We start from the raw sequence: 25,704 nt of genomic DNA, 5'->3' as shown, positions 1-25,704 counted from the left end.
GTGTTATCAGTTAGGCAGCAACAGATCGTAGTTAAGGTTAATGACAATGTTGAGAATGAATGTCCCAATCAAATTTTGGGACTCCAATCAAATTTTGACATCATCTAAAGTAGCACAATAGTAACTACCAGACTTTACTATATAGCAATGAACAGAAAATTCATACTGACTTCTCCTTAATTAATTTTTTTTCTTTTCATTTGGAGCAAAGAAAAATAAGTGTAGTGTAGTGGAAATCTTTGGATTTAGACAGACCTGGTTTTGAATTTTAACTCCATTTTTCATTGTGTGTTGAAAGTAGAGGAGGTTTCTAAATCTCTCTCTTCATGGTCAATCTATGGAATTAAGATTATAATAATTTATACTCTTATTGTGGGAGATGAATTTTGTGTGTTTATGAAAGTATGTGACATGAACAAGATGCTTAAGATGCTGTTTTTCCCTTTTTCTTTGAATGTGACTGAATGTAAAATTAACATCTAGATATGCAGGAGTGTAATTGTAAGCAAATTTATAGGGCATGAGTATGTGACTATTTATAAAGATTCCAAAATTAGGTAAAATTAATGAACTGGGCAAAACCTTTTGGGTTACAAAGTCCAGAAAATGCTACTCTATTATTTGCATTAAGCCTGTCTCCTCAAATTGAAGACATTTTCTCAGGGGAATTTGTGTATTATGGCTTTAAGATACTTTGGTGTGTGGATTAAAATGGCTGAAGGCATTTTAACTGTGTATCTGAGAGTGTCTTACTAACATGTTCTTTTTATACCATTTTATCTATATCTTTGGACATTTTATGTTTTTCTGTAAGCGAACTCCCATGAAAAATCCATTTGTCACCATGTTATCGTTATGTAGATAAGAAAATAAAAGAGAAGCCAAATTGAGGACCAGACAAGCTGTGAAAGGGAGTGTGCGCCCTCTAGTGACCCACATTTATTTCTCCCAAGGGTTTACACAGCTTTTTTTGGTTTTATTGTTTTAAATAAACATCAAATTTAACTTTAAAATAAATGGCTCAGAGTTTTCCGCTTGAGCGTGTTGCATTGTATGATCGTAGATTTGTTACTATGAGAAGATTTCATCTATCACTTAAGAGAATATTTCTATTAACCTGTGTTAAGGTGATTTCACTGCACAGAACTGTGTTTCAAAGGGACTTTCAATTTGCTGAAAATGAAAAATAGGCTCTAGGCGTCTGTGGCTAAGCCACATTTTATTTCCAATCCTCTGGGTCATGCAGTTTTCATCCACATGCTTGTCCGCTCCTTGGCTTTAAACCTCATTCCTCTAATCTGGTTCTGACATCTTAGAATTGGGGGGATATCCTCGGTTTTGAAGGTATATTTTCCTGAAAGTTATATTGAGAGAGGTGAGATGGACTTCTTTGCAACCCTACCATGTTTTAGAAATACATATGGCCAAAAGATTTTTTAATGATTGGGATCTGTTTGTTACCCAATTAAGATTATTTTAGTCATTTTTCTCTGCAAGATTTTCAAATATTTTAGTTTAGTGTTACTTTTTGCAGAGAAACAAAATTTTGTAGGAATTTCATTCTGTTTAGTGCAGTCGGCTGTCCAGGAGGTACAAAGGTGAGTATCATCAGTGACAGATAACTCGTGGAGTTTTCTAGCATTTGTAGCTTAAAAATACTAAATAATTGGGGTTTCTATCTGAGGGCATCTATTTTAAAAGGCCATTGTTTGATACACATTAAACATATAATTTGCTTTGGCATAATTGACAATGAACAAGGTGCACAATTTTCAAGACAAATTTCCTGTTTGGGTTTAGAATTCAGATTTTGAAGCACATGTTAAATAGGCATATTTTAGGACAAGGTAAACTACATAGAAATTGATTTTTTAGTATCTTTTAAAGATGCATTTCTGCACAATCTGGAATCATTAAATTTTATGGTACGGAAACATATTATTTTATGACTGATGCATTTAAAGTTACACATATAAAACTAGAAATACGTTTAAGCTTGTAAATAAGATCATGCAAACATAAGGAAAGTAGATTATTTGATAGAACTGTTAATGTAGCGAATTTATAATAATTGAGGACAGTGCCCTTTCTCATTCATCATATTTTGTTTCAGGTCTGTGTGAACTGTTGAGAACAGTTTATGGGGTTCGTATTATAACTAGGAATTATAACATCCTTAGATGTTATTTAATTTGATTGCTAGATAAACAGATGGATATAATTGGAATATAAATGTTGCAATGTAAGCAAAGCTGACCTCAGCTTTGTATCTCAGGTCACAATTGCTTTAATTAGTGAGGTAACTAAAGACAGTTAAGAGTAATTTCAAAAAGTATTTGTTCATTTCTATTTTAACACCAGTTAGATGGAAAAAAAGCTTTTTAACTTCTGTAATTTAAAGGAAGATCAGATAAGTTGAGTCATTTGCCTAAGAAAACACCATACAGGTCAAGATGATTGATTAAAACCTGTGATACCTCACTTTCAGTTCAGTAACCTTCCACTGCGCACTAGTTTTTACATTTAAAACACATATATACACACGTACAAACACTTACATACATCACACACATTCAAAACCTATAAGGCATTCATGTGGCCCTGTCTCCCTCCCCCCAAAAAAAACATACCCACACTGTACAAACACACACATCTGTGTGTCTGTACCATACACAAAATACCTTGGTTTCAAGGAGGTATTTATTGAAATGTTGACTTGTTTTTTCTTGGTTACATGAGATTTTCCCCCTTAAAATATCATGTAACTATGAAAGTATAATAATTACCATGTACTCAACACATTTTAAAGTTTTAAAAATACTTTGATTTTAGCACTAACAGAATTTATACAGAATTTCATCTGATATTTTATTAGAGCTCTCTGATTCAAATTGAATTTGCGTTCTGTTTATTTAGTTTTTGAAAGCAAGTAACATGTGGAAACATAAGGAGGGACCAGCTTTCCCAGAAAGAAAGCTGAAATGGGAAGGGGAGGGAGAGGTTGATCAAGAAAACCTTCACCGAAGTTGTATATCGTGAACCGAATCTCAAAGGTGGATAGGAATTCATCACGTGGTCTGGGGTCAGGAGAGTACTCATACATCAATATGGAATTAAAATGTTTTCTCATTTTCCAGAACTCTGAGGAAGGTAATTATTAAAAATATAAAAAACAAAATTTTGAACTCTTACCTCACTTCCAAAAAGATTTCTTCCACGTTGTAATACCAGTGAAAAAGAGCATTAGTTTTTGTTTCCATTAAGCATGAAAGTGTATGTTCTAGCTAGTTAAAATTTACATATATGCTCAAGAGTCAACACTACTTTCAGGCTTCTCAAGATGAGGCTCATGATTTTTTATGAAATTCTCTGTTCAAAGATGTTTAAAGATGTAAAATGGCCATGCATAGCCTAGCTCACTAATCAAATTAGATATGTCTGGGAGCTTGGAGAATTTCTATTTTCAAAGTTTACACATTTTGGGAATGATGACTACCACATGGTATATTGAAAGTGACTGGATTACAGTTTATGTAAGTGTGCAGTTTAATACTTCATATGGCAGTCACTGTACAGAAAATTAACAGAATACAGTCAGTGCCCATTAAGAGGCTCTTCTGACATAATTAGCACAATTATCATACAGCACAAGTTTCACCAGATGACATACTATCAAACATTCCAAAAATGATAACTTTTTAAAGTGCAAGTATTTATCTAGTTCTTTTGGATGTGTTTGTGTGGGTTTTTAAAAATATATATATATTGTAATATATATATTGTATACACACACACACACACACACACACACACACACACGTGTCCCAATTTTGACCATAAGGAAATGTAACTGATCTAATTTGCATTGTCATTATGGAAAATTTAACTGGATAAAGTAGAGTCCATTTGTACAATACAATTAAGGGAAAACTTCAACCTTCTGAATATTTGGTATATATGCACATAGTTTTTGATAGTTTGAAACTTCCAGAAAATGGAAGGCCTCTTTGAAAATGACCTTGTTTTGGGGCACGTGGGTGGCTCAGTCGGTTGAGCGTCCTACTTCAGCTCAGGTCATGATCTCGCAGTCCGTGAGTTCGAGCCCCACATCAGGTTCTGGGCTGATGGCTCAGAGCCTGGAGCCTGCTTCCGATTCTGTGTCTCCCTCTCTCTCTGCCCCTCCCCCGTTCATGCTCTGTCTCTCTCTGTCTCAAAAATAAATAAACGTTAAAAAATTAAAAAAAAAGATAATGACCTTGTTTCAGTAATAAATCCTTTGCAAATAATAAAAATTGAAAGTTCTGCTTCTCGGATCTATGGGATCTTAGAACTTTTAGTTGTGTAATGAGTGTCTTTGTAAAGAAGAAAACAGTGTTACTTTATGTGAATCATAAATAATAGCAAAGATGAGGTTTTATTTAGAACATGCTTGGAAAATGGAGGACAGAGTACTCATCAACAGATGTAGAAGAAAAATAATTTTGTAAAGAGAGAATAAGAAGTCATAAATTTCTCAGTAGATACAAATAACTTTAAGTTGGATTAAGATAGACTGGATTTAAGGGGTAGATTCTGTCTGTAATAACATACAGAAGTATGTGTAGAGGCCCATTATGAGTAACTTACTATGTATCAGTTCATTAATGAGGATTTCATGAGAGTTTTCAAAGTGAAGAAAAAACTCATAGAAATGAACGATTTAATGAAAAAAGAAATATATACACAGCATCCAAGATTTAATATGGTATTGAAAATAATTTTTCGGTCTTTTTCTTGAGGGCATTTCTTGATACAGATATGACTTATATCTGTATCATATCTTTAGTTGGTGATTAAATACCCAGCCTCAGGTAGTACAGGGCATGGTAGAAAATACCACTGGTTAGGGCACCTGAATGGCTCAGTTGGTCAAGCATCCAGGTTCAGCTCAGGTCATGATCTTGCAGTCCGTGGGTTCAAGCCCTGCGTTGGAGTCTGTGCTGACAGCTTAGAGCCTGGAGCCTGCTTCGGATTCTGTGTCTCCCTCTGTCTCTGCCCCTCCCCTGGTCATTCTCTCCCTCCCTCTCCCTCTTCTCCCTCTCTCTCTCTCTCTCTCTCTCTCTCTCTCTCTGTCTCTCTCTCTGTCTGTCTCTCTCAAAAATAAATAAATATTAAAACAAATTAAAGAAACCACCACTGGCAAAATGCTGGGAAGAGCAGATAGCACCCTATTTATGAACATGTATGTATTTAAATCAGGGGAGTTTGTTAATGTGCCATATATATTGGCTGAAATGTCTGAAAAAATATTTAATAGTACTGAAAACTAGGGGACAAACCACAGAAAGTGATGATGCAATAGCTGCCAAATTGATAAGGAATAAAATAAATGTGCAGTTGCTACTTAGAGGCCAGGATCTGAGTAGGAGCCAAGAAGGCGACCTTCATTTTGCTAAAAGCAGTCATGTCACTGAGACTAAAGCATTGAATGTGGGATGTTGGCGCTCAACAAAAGAGCATGGGAGGCCTTTTGAAATTGTCTGTCTTTCCCCTTCACCCTTCCATCCTCATTGTTGGTATCAACACATGAGAATGACTACTGGCAGAATACTGGAATGGGAAGACAGTGCTAGCGGCTGAATTCCCAGAACTCTAAGGGATGGTGTCAAATGACAGACGGTGGAGTGGAATCTGACTGTATATTACATTGGGGCAGAGAAAGTTTAAGCAAATCAGAGGTATAGTTGAAGCAACAAGGCCAAATGATAGCAACAGAAAAAAAAAAAAAAAACAAGCACAAAAAAGGATCAGGTAAGGAATAGCTCAGAGCTTAAATCATGTAAGAGTTAGGTTTGGCTTCCACCTATTTCCAAAGAAATCCAGATGTCACAATCATGAAAGGAAAGAGAAAAAGAAAGTCTAACTGCTGAGAATAGTACAAACTCATTGATATTTCGTTTCATTCTATTTCAGAAAGAACGTGTAACATATTAACCTATGTGCCTATGAATAGACATTGTTTCTTAGGTAAAGCACTGCACTCACAACTGCCCTTGAAAAAATTGAAATCCCTTTTAAAAAACCTGTATATCAAAAAAGGAGTATAATCACTGTCTGAAGGATCCTTATGTAAAAGAGGAGTTCAGACACCTTGTGCATCCTCTTTCCAAATTTATCAAGTCAAACAAACAAAAAAATTGAATGAGGAAAGACCTGTCTGGAATTTCACATCCTGTTGCCTCACTTGATCTGAATTGTCAGAACTCTGTGCAAAGGTGGCCAGTCCTCCCTTAAAATCTTTGCAGACTGGGCAGCAAGCAGATGGTTACCATGGTGTTGACTCCACGAAGCCTTCATTGTGTGCAGATAACCAATTTACTGGACAGAGCCTCTAGTCTAGAAGCTGATTTAATCCTAATTCATTGAAAAGGTATTTTTTGATTATCCAAAAAAAAAAAAAAGTCACAGTGTGATATGAGCCCCAGTTCAATGTCTAAAGCACTTTATTTTGTCAAATAGGTGGTTTACTAAACTACACTTTTGGATCATGTGGATGGATGCATTTTTATGTCTGTTATCTATGGAGGTTAATACAATGGCATATAGTAAGCACTTAGTGTAAACTTTGTGGTAGAAATGAAGGGAAATATTTGTTTTAAAAGGAAACATACACAGTTTCACATTCTTCCTAAAGACACATGTCTAAAAGTGTTTAGAAGATTTCTTTTTGAATGACATTTATTTACTGTCAAATTGAATACATAGCTTTTTTTGAAATGGATTGGAGGTGGTGGTAAATGATAACTATAACATGTGTGTCAACAAGACCAGTGTAAATTCCAGGACTGGCTGGTAGAAAACTTTCTCCACCATAGGTCTTAGCAGATCTCTCCCAGCTGTAATGCCAGCCGTGTAGCTTTAGTTAAGTTTTAGTTTCGTGGACCTGTAGGTGGAAAATTGGACAGTGAATGGTTGATATTTATATCTCACCTTTATGAGTCAGAGTGTATTTGGTGTGTAATTGGGTCACACTGATTTCAAGGAAAAGGGACAAGTTTGACCAAAGTGGCCAAAGTGGATTATGCTAAGCAGCTAAGTTTCCAAGACAGAAATGTTCTAATGGCTGGGTGAGGAAGAGTCAATGAAGTATTTTACTTCATTGGAGTAGGGACAAAAGTGTGGTTCTGCGCTCCCTAAAAAACTTCAAGTGAGATTTGTTTCTAGAAGGGTTTGAATAAAGGCTAAAATAGAATATAAGCTTAAGTAATCTGTTCTGGCCAGATCAGGACTGTATTGAAATTGTGGTCTGTATGGTAAGAGAAATGCACAGTTTTGAGGGATTTTATGGATGAGAGTAACATAATCAGATATGTTTGTTTGTTTGTTTCTTTGTTTAGTGAACAAGTAAGGGAGGGGCAGAGGGAGAGGGAGAGAGAGAATTTTGAGCATGCTGCATGTCCAGTGCGGAGCCTGACATGGAGCTTGCTCTCATGACCGTGAGATAATGACCTGAGTCACAATCAAGGGTCAGACACTTAACCTACTGAGCCACCCAGGTGCCTTCAGATATGTTTTTAGAACTTACCATTTGCCAGCAATGCATGAAGTAGATGGAAGGATTCTAGAAAGGTTTTCCAGAGCCAGTTGACAGGCCATTGCAGTAGGTTTGATTACATTTAATGGCAAGGTGAATGAGGGTACCGGCTGTGGAGACCATGAGAAGCAGACACATTCAGAAGAAATAGAATGATGGATTAGGCTTTGCAAATGATTATGAGAGAGTAAGGAGAGGAAGATGTTATAGATGACAGATGGTGATGCCATTCACAGATTTGAGGAACACTGGGAGAGTACCTGTTTGGGGGAAAAGAGCAAACAATAAGTTGTGACACTTTATGTTGAAGGAGCTTTTACAGCAAGCAAGTGGAGACGGTATGTTAGAATTATGGAGCTGTGGAGCTCAGAAGAAGTGCTTGAATTAGAGATACATATTTCAGAGTCATTGACACCTATAGCTTGCCATTGAGGTCATGAGCATGAATAGATTGCTAGTGAAAGAGAGTAATATAGTGAATAAAAGATGATTGATGACTTCAGTACGTAATGAGTGGGTGGAGAAGGATGAGCCTGCAAAGAAAAAAAATTACCAGTGTCATAGAAATAGAAGACAAAGTAGAAGAGAGTGGTATGGAGGCAAAAGGAGGAGAGTGTGGTCCACAGTGTTAAGTGTTGCTACATAGCAAGAACTTGAAACTCTCCGTGGGCTTCAGTGATGTGATTGCTGTATTAAGCAATGTTTTTGGTGAGAAACAACATTGAGTGGAAAGAGTGAAAAGGAGGTGGAAGACTGACAGTAAACTGCATCACTCTTGAAAAATGTGCCTGTGTAGAAGATAAGACAATGGCTGCAAGGGAATATGAGGGTCAGGAGAGAGTTTACTTCAAAAGTATTGACTGTATGAGTCAATAAGTTTAAATTTCTGTATGCAGAATTCACTTGAAAGGGAAAGGGTGAATTTATGGTAGACAGGTAACAAAAATTTGAGAGACTCACACGCCTGAGAAGAAGAAAGAGAATAAAGTATCAAATGCAGGTAGAGGGACTGACTAGATAAAGAAGGGAAAGTGGCTCAAATATAAGAGAAGGGAATGAGAAGGGTGCTCACAGATAAGACTGAATATTTGAATATAGGAAGTGGAAGAAATTCTAGTCTGATAGCTGCACTTTTCTTGGTGTAATAAAAAATGTCATCTGTGGATAGCTGGAGAAGGAGGATGGGTTAGTGCTTTGAGATCTTTAGAAAAAGTCTAAAATAGTTCCTGTGGAGAGTCAGAGTTCAAGTTGAAAACAACTAAATATGGCAGAATTCTGGGTTCATTTGAGGCTGTTGGTCATTGCATTCCCCCAGGAGTGGATCTGGAGACAAATATCTAGGTGCAAATAGTTTATGGGAGAATTGGAAGCAAAGTGGAGAAGTGAGGTTAGGAAAAAAATAAAGGGTACACACATGGGTTATTGCCGGAGGCAACTGGAGAGGAGTCTTTCTGGGAACCCTCTGAGGCGCTGTGTGTAACTTTGATCATGATGGTCATGCTGAAGGGCAAGGGAGCTGGAATATTTATCTACCAATTCCCAGCTCTCACTTGGTGTCACCCTAGTGGTATTTTTTTTTAATATGAAATGTATCGTCAAACTGGTTCCCGTACAACACCCAGTGCTCATCCCAAAAGGTGCCCTCCTCAATACCCATCACCCACCCTCCCTCACTCCCACCCCCCATCAACCCTCAGTTCACCCTAGTGGTATTAACATCTCAACACTTCTGCCTTGCCCCATGCACTAGCATGTGAATGGCTGCAGGCAGATAGAAACAGTGAAGTTTATACTGTAGAAAAGGAAAAGCAAAAATGCTTTCTGAAACATTCTTATGGAAAACATGCACTGAATTTTGTAGGTGGCTACATGACCAGAGTCGAAGATTTGATTTAATGAGTTAACATCAAAGAGAGAAAAAGAGATGTTAAGAAGCCTGCAAGAGGATTCTGTTTCAGTATCACCATTTTGAATGAAGAAATAGGAAACCCAATAACTGAACTTATAGGGAGAAAAAATAAATGTAGGGAAGATAAGAATCACCATGTATGATAAAATAAAAATCCATAAATATTTACAGTCCACGTGCATATAAAAGTTTTGACTTTCAGTGACATGGGATTGGAGTCGAAATCTCTGAATTCAAATCTCTGTTCCTTCTGTTTCTAGTTGGGTAACGTTCATTCAGTAAATACTTGTTCCTCTGAACCAGGCCTTTTTTGAGGTGAAGGATATAACGGTAAACAAGATGAATTAAGTTCCTTCTCCATGGTACTAACAGTCTGAGATTCATTAGTTCAATTTCTTTGAGCTTCCATCTCCTTACATGAGCAGAGAGATTAATAAGAACTTACCACAGGCTTTTTTAAGAACGTAAAAAGAGAATATGTTTTTGGAAGTGTTTTGTGCTCTCTGAAGCTCTGTATTAGCTTAATGTTAAAACAGTAGCCTGCAAGTAATATGCACAATTTTATCAGGTTTATATGATTTCAAGCCCTGAAATTTGAATTCAAGAAATCAGCTTCTAAGTTTGTGATTATGGAGAACTGGTTTAGTGATAGTTTATGTGAAAAATTCTGGGAAGTTTTAGCTCAGTTTAATTTCAGTGTGAGTTAAAAGTCTAATGTGGAAATCAAAACATTGGTTGAACTCATAGGCTGCATATCCAAGAAGATAATTGTGTATTCTTTCCTGATTGTACTAAACACTACTCACATGATCTCTTCAGGAACCAAATTTTAAGTAAGAGACTGGCAAGCCATGGAATTAGCTGTTGAAGTAATGAGAAGTAGGGTAGGATACTGTCAGATATTTTCTAGGGGTTTTAAAGAGTTGATTTCACCTATTTGAGTGCTGTATTGGATAAGAAGATACAGCATGGTGATTAAAGTACATTACTTGGGGTCTTAAATTTTGTATCTGTACTTTCGTTCTACTTCACAAATTGCCTATGAAATACGAGTAAATATTTTTCTGAGGACTTTGTTTGCCTGTTGTTTTAATAAACTTGGATTAGATGATTTCTAAATTCTCTTTTCATAGATTCTTTACAGGTGCTGATAAAATCTAGGGACTCTTTCTCAAGAAAACATGCACACACATTTAGAATTGTGCCTGGAATTTCAAGTGATGCACAGACATCCTCCACCCTTGCAACCCATCCATGACTCTCCTCCAGTCTCTGCTTTAACTAGATCTGAATGACCTGATCCAACCATTAAATCCCATTGACTCCATAGGTCTCTGCAATAAAAGAATGTTTGTGAATATTAGGGCTACATTGCAATTAATAAAATGAACTCCACGATCATAAGACTGGAGATCAAAGAATATTAGGGCATGTGATTAGATGTCTATTGCAGCATAACAACCCACCATATTTAGTGGCTTAAAACAACAGTTCTTTATGTTTTCTTACACTTCTGCAATGTGGGCAGGGTTCTCTGGGTAGTTCTGATGCTCTGGTATCAGCTGGAGAATCATTTGGTTACATTCAATGGTGTTTGAGATGGGTCAACAGGTGAAAGTTTTATTCACACGCGTGGTGCCTCGTTCTCATTCATGTTGTCTCTCCACCTGGCTAGATTGAGCTTCCTTAATGGGGCTTTGGAATTCTGAGGTTACAGTTGCATTTTCAGTGCATGTTCTAAGAGGACAGGATTGACAGCGCAAGCAGCTATCAAATCTCTGCTTGCGTTACCCTTAGTAATATCCCGTTTGCTTTAGCAAGTCACAGAGCCCATTTCAGAGTCTGTATTGGTGGAGACTGCATAAAGGCATGGATATCCAAGTATGGTTCAATGGGAGCTACTGACCGGAATTACTTGTTTACTGTAAGTACTTTCCAGAAAGAAAGAGGGTTATCTTGGGGAGTAGTAATTTTTCAACCACTGCAAACATTCAAACAGAGGCTGAGTGATAGCTTATAGGAGATGCTGTAGGGAGGCAATTGCTACATTGCAATTAATAAAATGAACTCCACGATCATAAGACTGGAGATCAAAGCTAATTCCAAATTTTGAGCCTACCTAACTAGGGAAATGGTAGTGCTATTAACAGGAACAGGGGCATCAGGCAGGAGTCTCAGATTGGAAGGAGAATGGTAATGTGAATAGATTGCTTTTTTTTTTTTTTCTTACAGGAGACAGAGATAATCAAGAAATAATGACCCTTATTTTTTCCTGTCTTAGGTTGGATGTCGATATAACTGAACTTCACAGTTGGATTACTCGTTCAGAAGCTGTGTTGCAGAGTCCTGAATTTGCAATCTATCGGAAGGAAGGCAACTTCTCAGACCTTAAAGAAAAAGTCAATGTAGGTTATGCATTAAATTTTATGTATTTTCCTAAGTTTTGCTGCTTGTAAACTCTGTGCTTTGTACTGTCTCATTCTATCAGTTGAAAAGATTAAAGCAGTATGATATAGTCCTTTTAAATATATCTTTAACATATGTTTAGCATATCAAGCAGAATCAGAGTTTAGCATAGAGAAATCTTTCCTGGTTGTGCTGTGACTAAGCAGGATTGCTTTTCATAAGCCTTCTTTAACTTTTATATTATTTAGCTGTAAGTTTACAATTTTATAACATGAACTCATATTGATTTTCCTTCATGTCTTGTTCTGTCACCTCAAGGCTGGGAGTTTGCAAGCTTGCAGAATAGTATATAGACCCTTAAATATACTTAGGACCCTATTTATGCTTTCGCTATCATCCAAAAGTTATTCTTTATACTCATTAGTACTTGTCATAACAGATTTGCATTTTCCAGATATTTATGTATTGCATTACCATAACTAAAAGATGTCCAGCCTTTTTTCAGTATTTATTTATAGCAAGAGGTGGTTTGCTATTTTTATTCTCTACTGAGACATCATAGTTGTGTCCTTCACAATAGGGATTTTTATTAATTTAATAAGTGCTGCTTCATCTTCAAGGACATTATCAGGACTTTGATATTTCAACTTCACGATTATAACACATCCATTTTGGCAATTGTTTGTCAGAGAGTTTTAACAGTCACAGTAAATACTCCATAGTGGGCAGGCTAAAGAAACAAATATTCTGAATGTCAAATAGTTTTAGCTATAGGAAGGTCACATGAGTGGATAACTCTGCTTTATGTTTTGAGCAGTCAGTTTCATACAATACAAACTCCCTTAGGTTGTTACAAATACAACACTTTCTTAGATACAAGCTAATACTTGCTGTGGGATTGGAACATTTGGAGAGCAAGAAAGGATTTTCTTCTAGGAGAAAATAATCTATTTTTTAGGCTGCTTGAGGTGGAGGGGGCAGATTATTCCACCAACATGTCTCAGAGTTAACTATTTATACATTGGAAAGTTATTTTAAATGCATTATTAGTTATATACAATGTTCTTAGTATAATAATAGACTATTATAAACAATTTCAGGAAATGAACATTATGATTATGTTATGAATGTTTTAGCTTTAAAATTAAACTAGAGCATAATATATGTATATATGGTAGAAAATTAGCAAAATAGTGTTATTTCAATGTATACTTATTGGAGGTATATTATTTGTTAGGATTGTGGAGGGAAATTCTATGAGTGGAAAATTACTTAGAGAAGATGAACTCTAGATACAATTTAAAGTTCATGTGACAAATTTGGCCACTGAGAGTATAAGTCACCTTGGGTAGACATTTTATTAGCTAATTTAAATTTTTTAAATTTATCTTAATAATCTACTTATCTGTTTGTCATCCTATTTCTGTATCTTAAAACAGCTCTGATCAAGCAGCAAAATTGAGTTCCAGCATTTCAAGAATATAAATTCAAAATTTTCCTGTTATCATATGGTTACCTAGAAGCAATTTGCATTTAATCAATAGTGTCAGCAATGACAGACTGAAAGTACTAAAAAAAAAAAAAGTACAATGTTGTATGAGTGGTTTTCTGATGCTGCATGAGTCACCTTTATCAACTTCTCTCATTTTCAGAAATAACAACATCATTCTTAATTGCCTACTAAAATAGGGCATGAAATGATTTACCTAGACATTTGCTTCAGGCTAAATATAATATATATGTATTAAAAATCCGTGAGAGAAATACATAGTAATGATGATGGATATGCAGTTTAAGCGTACATTAGTTTTCTTAATTGTTCACCTGTCAGTGTATGTAACTTACTTTGAATACATGGGCGGCCTGTCTCATGAACTTGAATGGTATTCTTTTTTAGGTGTCCATTAAAAATGGCTAAATATTACCCTCTTTTTTTTTTCTTTCTCTTGTCTTCTTTCTTCAGGTATTACTTTCATGAGTTTTCAACTAGTTAGAATATCCTCGAACATTATCAGTTCAGTTTTAAGTACTTTTTAACCTAACATAATTTTTCCTTATCTATTAGCCATGTGTTTTATCCATATAATCAACATAATGCACTTACTCAAAAGTTGAATTCTAGGGGACATTTCTACTCAAAGTGGTCCCTGGGCAACCAATATTAGCCACATCTGTGAGTTTATTAGAAATAAGTGACTTCAGACCCAATGGCTCAATTTCCATTTGTACAAGATCCACAGGTGATTTGTTGGTACATAAAGATTTGTGAATCAGTACTCTAAGGCACAATATGGGACTTTACCAGACTCCTAGTTCCTTTACTCATTGTGTTAATGTCACCACAGTTGAGAATTGCAATCTGACTTCATAGGTAAAGCTACTCAACTTTTTGAATTGAGCCCATGGTAATATAAGGTAGGAATTGAAATAACAGTGTAGTCTTACTACAAGGTGATTGTACACCTGTACAGTGTTCTCTTGAAAGCCTTCATACCAGCTGTTAAGGTCAACAGACCTTGGGCTCTTTCTGGAGCCAATGCTCCCTTGACACCAAATCAACTTTTAAACAAGTTGTACTGGAAATATTTAAGCCAATTCTTTCTACATTTCTTTTACTTCAATTATCCGGGTTTACCACCCAGAACAGAGGTCTCTCCATTCATCTGTGCTTTCTTGTATCTTCATCTCTCTGCTCTTTTACACTCGCTTTCCTCTGCCTCGCTTGTTTTTCGTGCCTTCCTGCTCACAGTCCCTCTGTACTCTGGAGCCCTTCTTCGGAAAGAAACTTTCTGTCCTGTGTACTCCTTCTGTGCATCCATGGAAACCACTTTGACCCTCAGGAACACCACTAACACTCATGACTCTTTGACTTTGCCACTCATTTAGATGTGCTAGTTTCCTCACTTCCCAGGGCCAGTTCCAAAGGTACTGCTCTCTATGTAAAAATCTCTTCCCTTGTGTTTGATGCCCAATAGCCATCTATCACCATTTTATAATATTATTTTTCTCATTGAAGACTTTGGCATTAGGATCACCATCTTCTCCACCCAAGTTGTACCTTCGTCCATAAAAATCCCAGACCCTGTAGGCTGTCCTGCTATCTCCAAAAGTTGCCATTTCCCTAATCTCCTCAATTCAGCTGCCCACTTGCATAACTATAGATGTTTCATTGCCAGACATGACTCTTTTCCTGAAATACCGTATTTACACAGATTGCTTGGTACTTCTCCATAAGCTTTCATGCATTCCTAGTACATTTTCTTCCCTATTTCTGTTAACAATTATTTCACATTTTTAGTGGATCTCCTAAACTTTTCCCCACCATTTATGGTAGATGACTTTCCCTCTTATTTTAAGATAATACCTCACAAATTGTGTGTATTTGTTCTCATATTCCTTTTTTACCTCCTTTGCCTTGTTGGAAGAGATGGTGCTTTGGCTGGTCAAGGCTAATCTGTGTGTATGTCCTAAAGAACCTGCTTCCATTCAGCCATATGTCCATATCTTCACTAAACCCCTCCTCTCCTATAAACACATAGGACCATTTTTGTGCTTTATGTTCTTCAACTTCTCTGCGGGACTAGATTCTATTAACCTCTTTATCCTTCACGGAATTCTTTACTCTCTGGGTTTATGGGCTACCATTATCTACTGGTCTCCTTTTGAACATTTTGGTCATTTGTTTTATCCCCTTTTCCTTCAATAGTGATATTCTACACAATTATTGTCTTGTTTTTCTTCTCTGGATTATCCTCTTTCCCTCCTATTCAAATAACATCTATTTTCTAATGAACCCCAATTTTGTATCATTAGCTCATGCCTCTCCCTTAAAGCCCAAGCCCGTTTGCTTACTTGCCTAATAGACTTTAATTGAATATTTGCCTGAAAACTGAAAATAAACCTCATGATCTCCCCAGCCCTCCTTTATTTCTCTTTCTTTGTTTTGACACCCTAGTCCAGAAACCTAAAAGCTAACTGGTCATCTAGACCTTTTCCTACCATTTGCCAGTCTATCCAAGTTCAATTAATTTTATTCTCTTACCAGCTCTTGAAACTGTCCTGTTCTCTCTATTCGCATCACTATAGCCCTTATTGAAGCTAGTATCATGGCTCACCTCTGTTTAAGATGCCAATCCCTATGTGGTCTTCCCTGCCACTAATGTTGTATTCCTTTAGAAGTTTTAGCATGAGTTCTGTCAAAGCGAACTTAGTAAAACATGAATATTACCCTGTTATGCCTCTGTTGATATTCATTTGAGAAAGCCGAAAGCAGCCATTGATAATCAGGAGCTGGCTTGGCTTCTTCAGTTAGTACTGAGAGATGCTCGATGCTGTGCTCGTGCTCATAGCTAGTCTGTGATGTTGTCCTGTTGAATATGCACAATGACTCCGAATGCCAACACTTAGACAAGACCACTTCATGAATGTGGTGGATCAAGACAAAAAATGACTGTTTTGTAATCATGTTTCAGTACAGACACAAAAAAATAACATGGTGAAAGCCATCCCAAGTGACTGCATGTCCCCCATCTTCACTGATAGGACAGATTATGTCATCTTTGTAATCCTGGCTTTAGTCTCTTTACCCTGTTCTTGCCGCCTAGACAAAACCTTTTAAGATACCCAGTCATAGAAGCACTTCTGCTTCCTTACAACATCTCATTACTTCCTTGACCACCCCCTCACCTTACATGTGCACAACTCCGATAAAGTCTTTCTATCTTCTTACAGCCCTACACCTTTCAACTTAACTTTGTTAATCTATAGACATGTTCCTGGTGGCCTTTGGCTGGAAGGCATTGACAGAGTCAGTATTTTCACATTGCCTTTATGAAGGATACCATGATGTAATTCCTTTTTACTTATCCAAACTGATTGCTGGCCATTGTAACATTGATTAGAGTGTGGGTTTCTAGACATTAGGGATGGGAGCTTAATTTGGTTTTGTTTTTTGTTTTGGCTTGGCTTACTTTGGTTTTGACATGCCAGTGCCTAATATAGGGCCTGGTATTTAACACAACTGATGTTTGACTATAAGAATAAGTGATTTTTTTTTCGGTTCCTCGGGCACATTTTAAGTCAAGCCCTGCTACCAATATGAAGGATATAACAACTTCTGAATAAACATTTGAGTGAATAAATTACTTTTTCTGTCAAAGGGCAAAACTTCATTATAGAATGTTAAGTGAATAGAAAATTAATTGCTTCTAAAGTCAGGGTAGGCCTCTGGGGAATCTGGAACTTACTTTCATATTAATTAGAGAAGATGTCATGAAAAGAGGAGGCTTTTAAAAGATGCTGATAAAGAAGGAGGAAGAGGTCATAGGGTGTTTTTAATCAACTTATTAGAGAATGAGTAAACTTCCCTTCTTTGTATACTTTGCTTAAAACTTAGTTATGATTCTTCTTTCTTTATATTATAATACAACTCATTTGCCTTTTATTTTGCACTTGAAGTTACACATTTTAGAATTTTTAATTGCCTGATACCTCCAAGAATTTTTATGTGTTTTTAATATATTTTGAAATTAATGATACATTCCTTATGGAATGGTTCACTGATGTCTTTTTTTTTTTAGCTATTGTATTCTTGAAATTATCTGTACTAGATAATTTAGAATGTGAGTAGCAGCTTCTAAACCTATGCTTATATATTAAATATATATTGACTAAAGTATTTAATACTCTGTTAAGAAAAATCATTTCAAAAGTATATGTTCTATTATAAAATGGAATTTTAAGATTAAAAATACTGTGTATGTGTATGCGCACACACACATACATATGCGATAAACAGAGATAGGGAAACAGATATACAGAAAAGCTGGATGAGTTTCCTGAGGAAGAAAGATTAGAGAAAGATAATAATGTCTAGGGCAGAGATGTTTTCCTGAACAAGGTGATTTCTAAATGGTAGTTTTAGTCATCGGTTCTTAATGCTCGAAGAAGCATTGCTCTTGGCAAGAAGAAAATTGGTGCCCTTCATGAAAGATGTCTCTGTATGGTGTTGAGAAATCTAACTAGAGATACTTGGACTAACAGTGAAGATGAAATGCATAGAACAAAATGGATGTCATGCTTGAAAAGCATTCGGTTGATATTTTGGCCTTGAAAACAAGGGGAAAGCTAATATATAAATGTGTGTGTGTGTGTGTGTATACACACACATATATGTTTACATATCTATCTATCTATCTATCTATCTATCTATCTGTCTATCTATCTATGTGTCTGTCTATAGAGAGAAAGTGGAGAGAGAGAAAGTGAGCCATAGAAGAGGAGTAAAGACTGAAGATGGTTAAAAACTAGAAAAATATCTAAGAAAAATATAGTGCCCACATTTCTGAGACCAACTAACAGTTGTCACTCTTATTCTCTAGTGATAAAAAAAAAATTTTTTTGACATGTTAGCCTAGTATGACACGATCTGAAAATGCAGGAACAACTTAATTAGGGTACTTTAAGATATGCTCTTCTCTACCAGCCAACTGGAACACTTGTTTATCTGTTTCTGAGGTCCAAAGAATCCTGGTTAGTACCATGGTCATGAAAAAGTCTCTTTTGTTTAGTGTCAGTTCTACATTTTACAAACTCCAGTATGAGTTTGGATGATGGGTAATGCAGTTTTAGTTTCTTCCTTATGAGATCCGTGTCTCTGTGATCTTGAAATTTCATTCCATTTCTGTGGAACTCAAGCTCTTCTAGGCTGTCAGTTTGCTATTACTTTGGCATGGACTCCATGATGTCTCAGTGAGGATGCCAAAAAAGTTTGCTGAAATTTTGTTTGGTAGACCATCGCTGGGAGTTTACGCTCCCTCTAATTTTTGCAGTGTGGTATTTTTTCATTATTCTGTAACAAATATTATAAGCATTATGTTGTTTTTTTTCCTCTCTCTTTGTTTTCTTTTCCTCATCCAAGGTAAGATTCTATTAAGTTTTGATTTAATGAATTTTATGTGGTGCTATTTGTCTTCTGTTTGGGTAATTGCTTATTACTGCTATCAGGACTTCATAACAGTCCTGTTGGAAAGCAGGCCAATGTGCCCAACTCCCCATCTAACCTGCATCTTCTAGAAGACTTTCATTTAATCCAGCTTCCCTTTATTGAGCTTGCAGCACTTAACCTCCTAGGCTGGTTCTGTGATCGCTGTATGTATAGCTACTAGAATTTGTTCTGCATTTACACCTTCATAGAGCATTTTAACTGTGGGGAGGGTGGGAGAGAGAATAATACTCTATATGGAGGCCTTATGCTCCAGTAGACCTCACCTTACTATGTGTCTACTATGTACCAGACCCTCTTCTGCGTACTGGATGTGACATGAAGAAGGAGGTACATGAGGATACCTGATCTTATATAATTTCTTTTCCAGTGGGGAAGACGAAAATTAAGCAAGATTAATATGCAAAATGTATAGACTGTTATTGATAATTGTCTGAGGCAAAAATAAAGGAGGAATGAGGGCTAGGAAGTTGTGTGTGTGTGCAGATAGAGTAGCAATAGCCGGTCTCCCTGAGAAAGTGACCTTTAAGTAAAGATCTAAAAGCAGTGAGTGACTTATAGATACCTGAGATAGGAGCATTTCATGGAGAGGGAAGAGAGAATGGATAGGACTGAGGGAGGAGCCTGCCTAGAGTGTCAGAGAACCACAGAATGTGGCGGAGCTGAAGAATTAGGGTATTGGGTCACAGCTGCTGAGGTCAGAGAAGTTAAGGAGGTTAATACAAGATGGGCCTCGGTTAGGACTTGGGCTTTTATTCAGAGAGGGAAGGGAAGCCACTGGAGAGTTGAGCTGACCTCCATTGTTTCTGGCTTCTTCGGTCTGCTGTGCTGAGAATATACCATCAAAAAGCAAAGATGGAAGTAGAAATACCATTTAGTAGGCTGTTTGGAAACATCCAGACCACTTAGTGATAATGGAGGGTTTTTGTTTTGTTTTGTTTTGTTTTGTTTTGTTTTGTTTTGTTTTGTTTTACTAGTGTGGTAGTAGTGAGCACAGTAACAACATCATTTTCTGGACGTGTTTTGAGGTTAGGGTCAACAGGAGTTTCTGAGGGATTTATTGGATATGGGGTTTGAGAGAAAAAGAACAGTCAGGAAGGATTATAAACTTTTGGCTTGAAACAACGACGCTCTAGATGTAGCCTCTATACATCTATCCAGGGCAATGTGGAAGAACCAGCACAGGAAATTGGGTGAAGGGAGTGTCCTTGACGTAGGAGTAAAACTGTGTACTTGTCATCTAGGAAAGCAAATGAAGAAACATTTTGAAGAAGTGCCTGTGGATCAAATGATGGCATTAAAGCAAGTTGAGAACTGAGAATCAGCCACTGAATGTGGTAGCGTGGGGGCTAATGGTGTCATTAATAGGAAGCTTTGATGGCACTGAATAAGGGAACAGGTGTGAGGACCAGTTTCTCTCTTTCTCTCTTTTCTTTTTGCTCTTCTTTCATCTTCTCTTCTGCCATGGGCTCATTTGTACTTTGCAGTGGAGAATTGCGGGGGGCCACTTTTTCTCTTTGGTGGCACGTGCCTCTTTAAAGTAAGGGTTGGGGCGCCTGGGTGGCACAGTCGGTTAAGCGTCCGACTTAAGCCAGGTCACGATCTCGCGGTCCGTGAGTTCGAGCCCCGCGTCGGGCTCTGGGCTGATGGCTCAGAGCCTGGAGCCTGTTTCCGATTCTGTGTCTCCCTCTCTCTCTGCTCCTCCCCCGTTCATGCTCTGTCTCTCTCTGTCCCAAAAATAAATAAACGTTGAAAAAAAAATTAAAAAAAAAAAAGTAAGGGTTATGCCTTCCCTTTTCCAGAATCCTGTTTCTCTCTGCACTTTGTGGTGGTCACGTGATTTTGATTTTACTTTTTCTTTGCCTTTTACATATATTTCTCTGAGAAAATGAGAGAAGGTAGAAGCATCAGGAACTAGTAATCTGACCTATATTAACACAGACATTCATATATTTCATTTGAGAAAGAATGAGTATGTGTCTGGATCCAGCAAAAAAGGGAATGTCAGTGCTTTTTATTTAGTAGACTTCTATAACACTTTGTGTATGTGGTTACTTGGATTCTTGTCACACCTTTTCGTGGGCAAGGTACTGTAATCAACTCTTAGATCAAAATTGATTCCTAAACTTGTTTTGAAAGTTATTCAAATCACCGTTCAGTAGAATGCCCACATGTGGCAGTTTGGGCCATTCTCCGTTTGTGGCATTCCATTTGTTACAGCTTAATTATTTCTAGATTTCCATTTTACTATGTAAGAATTGTCCCAGTTTGGGCAATAAATTATTTGAAGAGCCTCCTTTAATCTTCTCAGAATCCCTGGAGGGTAGGTATCTTTATTGTTACTTTACATAGAAAATATTGAGGCTCAGAAAGGTTGAATCACTTTCCAAATGTCAAACAGCTGGTAAGCAGTGGAGATGGAATTCAAACCATCTGAGAACAGAATGACTCCAAAACTTTTCATTACCTTCTTTACTGTCTTCTTGCCACCCTAAATTTCCTCACTTTTCATCAACCACCTATAGCTAGCTGTGTTTGAAATGAAACGTTTTCTGGACTCTTCACTGTCTTGCTCATACCCCTCAAGGTACATTTGTGCCAGTACCTCTCTTTATTTTCCAATATTCCCCTTGAAAGTGATGTTACTTAGGGGAACCCAGATAGCATCTACACACTGACAGATGACGTCGTGGCCATTAAATGCTTCTTTCTCAGACCTATGTCTCTATTTATAACCCGTTACTCAGTTTGTGTTTAATAGACATCCGGCATCGGGGTACGGTAATTGAGCCATACACAGAGTGGCCAGTCAGCCTGTAGGCACTCATTGTCCATTCTGAGTGATCAGGAACTCCTTCTGATACCTTGGAGCCCAGACTGCATTACTGGTTAAATATTTTGAATGTCATCTTTGACTATATCTGAACTATCGGGTCACTTTTGCTGTGAGTTGTGGTTGGATAGGTTCACAGCTGTTTGATTAATTTTCATTGGAATACCCTTGGAAGCAACAAAGTGGGTTTAAAAGAGCTGAACTTGTAAATAGATTATCAGGGTTCTAAGATTGGATGTAAAGCCTTCTGCTTCTACGATCTTGTATATATGACTTAATCTTGGTGATGCTCCGTTTTCTCTGGTATAAAAGAGGGTAAGACACTGCTGGTTCCTTCTATCCTACAGAATTATTATGAAATACATATGGAATAATGCACATAAACTGTCATTTGGTGTGTGTGCCTCACTTTGCTCTTCCGTCAAACTTTAAGAGCAAGAGTACCTATTCCATAACTTATTCTTTTATTGTGATGGTTATTGTTATTATATGTATATTAGAATAACTAGAATAATGTGATTAACCAAACTAGATATTTAAGCTAGTTACCCCTGAAATAATCAGTTAGAAGTTTTCCTTTCTGTTAGCGATACTAATTGATTATTCAATTAGATGCTTAGAATAAAATGATGATGATCATGACATGTAGAAGGACATTGATAATTTTTTCATCCCTTATAAAGACAATACAGTGTTCTGATTCTACCCTTTGTATAATTTCATGTTAAAAAAAAAAAAAAAAACAGAACCTCACTGTAGTAAAAATAGAAACTCCTGATAGGAAAGGCTAACTCTAACACTGTTTCAGTAGGAGAATACCAGTTTGTTGTTCTTGTTCTCTTGGAATAAACATATTTTTTTCTTCTCTCTCTGGTCCCCCTTTTGCTGATGTAGTTCAAATGTGGAACACCCCAGATCCTGCTATAGATCTTGGTAGTTGTGAATGTTATATATTTATTTAGAATGTGCTAATGTTTTCTCTTCTAAAGTTCTCAGAGTCCTTGGCAAATAATAGCATTTACGTTTTAATGGAGAATAAATTTAAAGTACTGAAAACATGTGCCAATAAGCTACTTTCTAAGAACAGGGAATTTTGAAGGCAAAAATTGAAAGTTGAGAAAATGGGAATTTGGGAACTTCTTCTAGGTTCTTACCTTTAACCAAAATGCCGTGGCTACTTTATTTTCATGGACTTTTCAATTCTACTAGAAAGTTAGGACCTCCCAGGGTTGTGCAAATACTTGTGTCAACAATTTGATAATGCCTTTGTGAAAATGACTTTCAAGGTAACCCAGAAGTTTCACCTGCTAATTGGTATGGGATCCTGGGAGCATATACTCCCCAAACACCACAGTCTGTGTGCTTTGAAATTTTCAAGTAGAATACAAGATATTAAAATGTGTCTATCACTTTTAGAGTTTCCCTACTGATGACATGAACCTGAATTTTCATTTGCTGCCCTTGACAGTGTAACATAAAAAGTATATTTTCCAGATAGGCTATAAATACTTAAAAAAAACAAAAACAGAAATGAAGACTGTCCTTTTACAGTATTTTATTTCATTTATTTATTTGGCTAAATTTTAATTAGTATTTTGTTTATTAGTTTTTTTTTTTTTCCCCTGATTGGATATATCCTGTTGTCTATAGGCTTTTTTTTTTTTTTTTGCATTTTGTCCTCTTGACCTTGTATCCAGTAATCCTATTTCATGAAACTCTTCTTAAAATCACTTTTAAAAGCCCTCCATTCATTTGTGGTTATTTCTTTAAACTGGAGAATCTTTTTAAATACTTAAAAATGTATGGATTATAGTATGAGCACTCCCATCATTTGGTGTGCTTGGGAAATAGTCTTGTCTAGAAATAAGATGATTACATCTTTCCCTAAACGTATTTCTGATGTTGCCATAATATCTATATCTATATTTAGTTGACATACCTTTCTTTTTGTCTTTGTTTGCTTTCAAAGGGAAGACTCTAGATCTGCACTGTGTAATTCCAATTGGCACTCGACACACTGTGGCTTTTTAAATTTAAATTTAATTATATTAGATTAAAAATTAGTTTCCTCAGTCACACTTGCCGCCTTTCAAGTGCTCAGTACCCACGTGTGGCTAGTGGCTACTGTACTGGACAGCACAGATGTGTAATATTTTTGTCCTTGAAGAAAATTCTATTGAACAAAGCTCTGCAGAGTGTGCACTTATTGATTATATGCCTCCCACCTGTGCTCCAGTATTACACCTTGGAATATTTGTTTAAATGCCTAGAGATCTGAATAAAAATTAGAAAAATGGTCTGATGTGGAATAATCTGTCACAAACTCAAGTGAAATCTTTGTATTATACTATTACTTAGTCACAGGAGTGTGGCTCTAGCTATATGCAAAATGACTTAAAGCTTGCTTTTTCTGTGAATAGTTCTGTTTTACAACATAAAGCATACTGTTACAGCCTCATTGTTAATGACTATGGTCATGCAGTTGTAATGTATCACATTTTACAATCTGGTATTTTATGTGATCTTAAAAATATCTCTGTAGAGACATTATTAGCTAAATCCAAGGGTATCAAATGCTCCATTTCGTTAATTTAAATAATTGTGTTTTCATTGTTCAAAGGCTAACTCTATGTTAGGAGAAATGAACAAAGGGATTTCGAAAACATTTTGAAACTGAATCTATTTTTCCTTGAAATGGGAGTACTTTGAAAGTTTTAGAGAGAAAAATTAACCTGCAGTCTTGTGTTTTGATAAATATGGGTGGGTTTTATTTTGCTAAAATATTCCTGCTGGTACGCTTTTCCCTTTTTATATACTCATAAGACTTTTTTCTTTGATTTTAATACAGAATACATAAGTTATTCAGAGTAACTTCAGTGGTGTGTATTTAAAAGACAAATTCCATTTTTAATTATCTGTCACTGTATCATTTGATTGTTTCTTACAATTTGCTTTTGTTCCTTTTTTTTTTGCAGTTTTATATTACAATGCATCAGAAACTATTATGTAAAAAAAATAAGTTCAGAGCAGAAATCTTATTAAAAGTAGTAGCAATTCGGTATGAAAATGGTTTGTGCTTTCACTGTCATTTTGATGATTCTGGTGCCAAGAAACTTGAGAAAGACGTCTTTAGATTCACACGATAAGCTGACAGAGTGAAATATCTTAAGGCTTGAAAGGGCAGGTAGAAGTTATAATTACTGTGTAGCTTCACAATCCTTGTATTGAAATACTCACCTTTGCTATCATGCTGCAGGCCATAGAGCGAGAAAAAGCGGAGAAGTTCAGAAAACTGCAAGACGCCAGCAGATCAGCTCAGGCCCTGGTGGAACAGATGGTGAATGGTAATTACACGGAGTTGATTTAGATAATCTTCTTAGGGATTTGATAAACACATAGGTTCATATTTATCAGCTGAATTATATCAGACAAGCACTTCCTGAATGCAAATTTAAATTGAAGTGGGTTTGTGAGCTTTTTATTATTCTTTCTTAATGCTAAGGAAATTATTAGAGGAAATTCATCTTTGAGTCCAATGGAAGAAAATGGGATGTGCTAGAATATTTTATCAATCTATTGCGGAGAAATCAATTTTAATGCAAATCCTGCTAGCATTTGTCCAAGTAATTTAAGAAAACAAGGTTTGCAGAAATCATGGGGAATGTAAGCAATCCTATACTATGTGGAAACTGATTGTCATCTGATTTTAAGTAATTCTCGCAATATATTTTTCTGAACAGACTAAAATTATGTGTAAGGCCTCATCAGCACACCTTTTGCTAATAATATATTTGACATTTTTTTCTGTTGCTTTTTATCTAATTTTTTAGTCCTTTTACAAATGACTCCTCAGGGGAAAGTTTATTTTTTTTAACTTCAGCTGTTTTTGAGTAAGGTAAAAGGGCAAAGCTAACAATTTTTTTTAAGAATGAATTAAAATTAACTTTTCTGAACAAAATACTAGTTATTGACATCACTTG

General features: G+C 36.3%; 1 protein-coding gene across 2 annotated transcripts in view; it reads left to right on the top strand.

The window, feature by feature from the left end:
• Positions 1-25,704, top strand: part of DMD (dystrophin) — a 1,630,689-nt gene that overhangs the window by 258,130 nt on the left and 1,346,855 nt on the right. For both annotated transcript variants that reach the window (XM_047076051.1, XM_047076052.1), the window contains exons 13-14: positions 11,764-11,887; positions 24,981-25,068. In XM_047076051.1, coding sequence (XP_046932007.1) covers positions 11,764-11,887; positions 24,981-25,068 — 212 coding nt within the window. The remainder of the gene's footprint in view (positions 1-11,763; positions 11,888-24,980; positions 25,069-25,704) is intronic.

The sequence above is a fragment of the Lynx rufus genome, unplaced genomic scaffold, assembly GCF_022079265.1.
Source record: "Lynx rufus isolate CCGP_SWC_20201006 ecotype Redwood Valley unplaced genomic scaffold, mLynRuf1.p SCAF_14, whole genome shotgun sequence".
NCBI classification, from domain to species: Eukaryota; Metazoa; Chordata; class Mammalia; order Carnivora; family Felidae; genus Lynx; species Lynx rufus.
The sequence above is the reverse complement of the archived record's forward strand: the minus strand, read 5'-3'. Positions and strand labels throughout refer to the sequence as shown.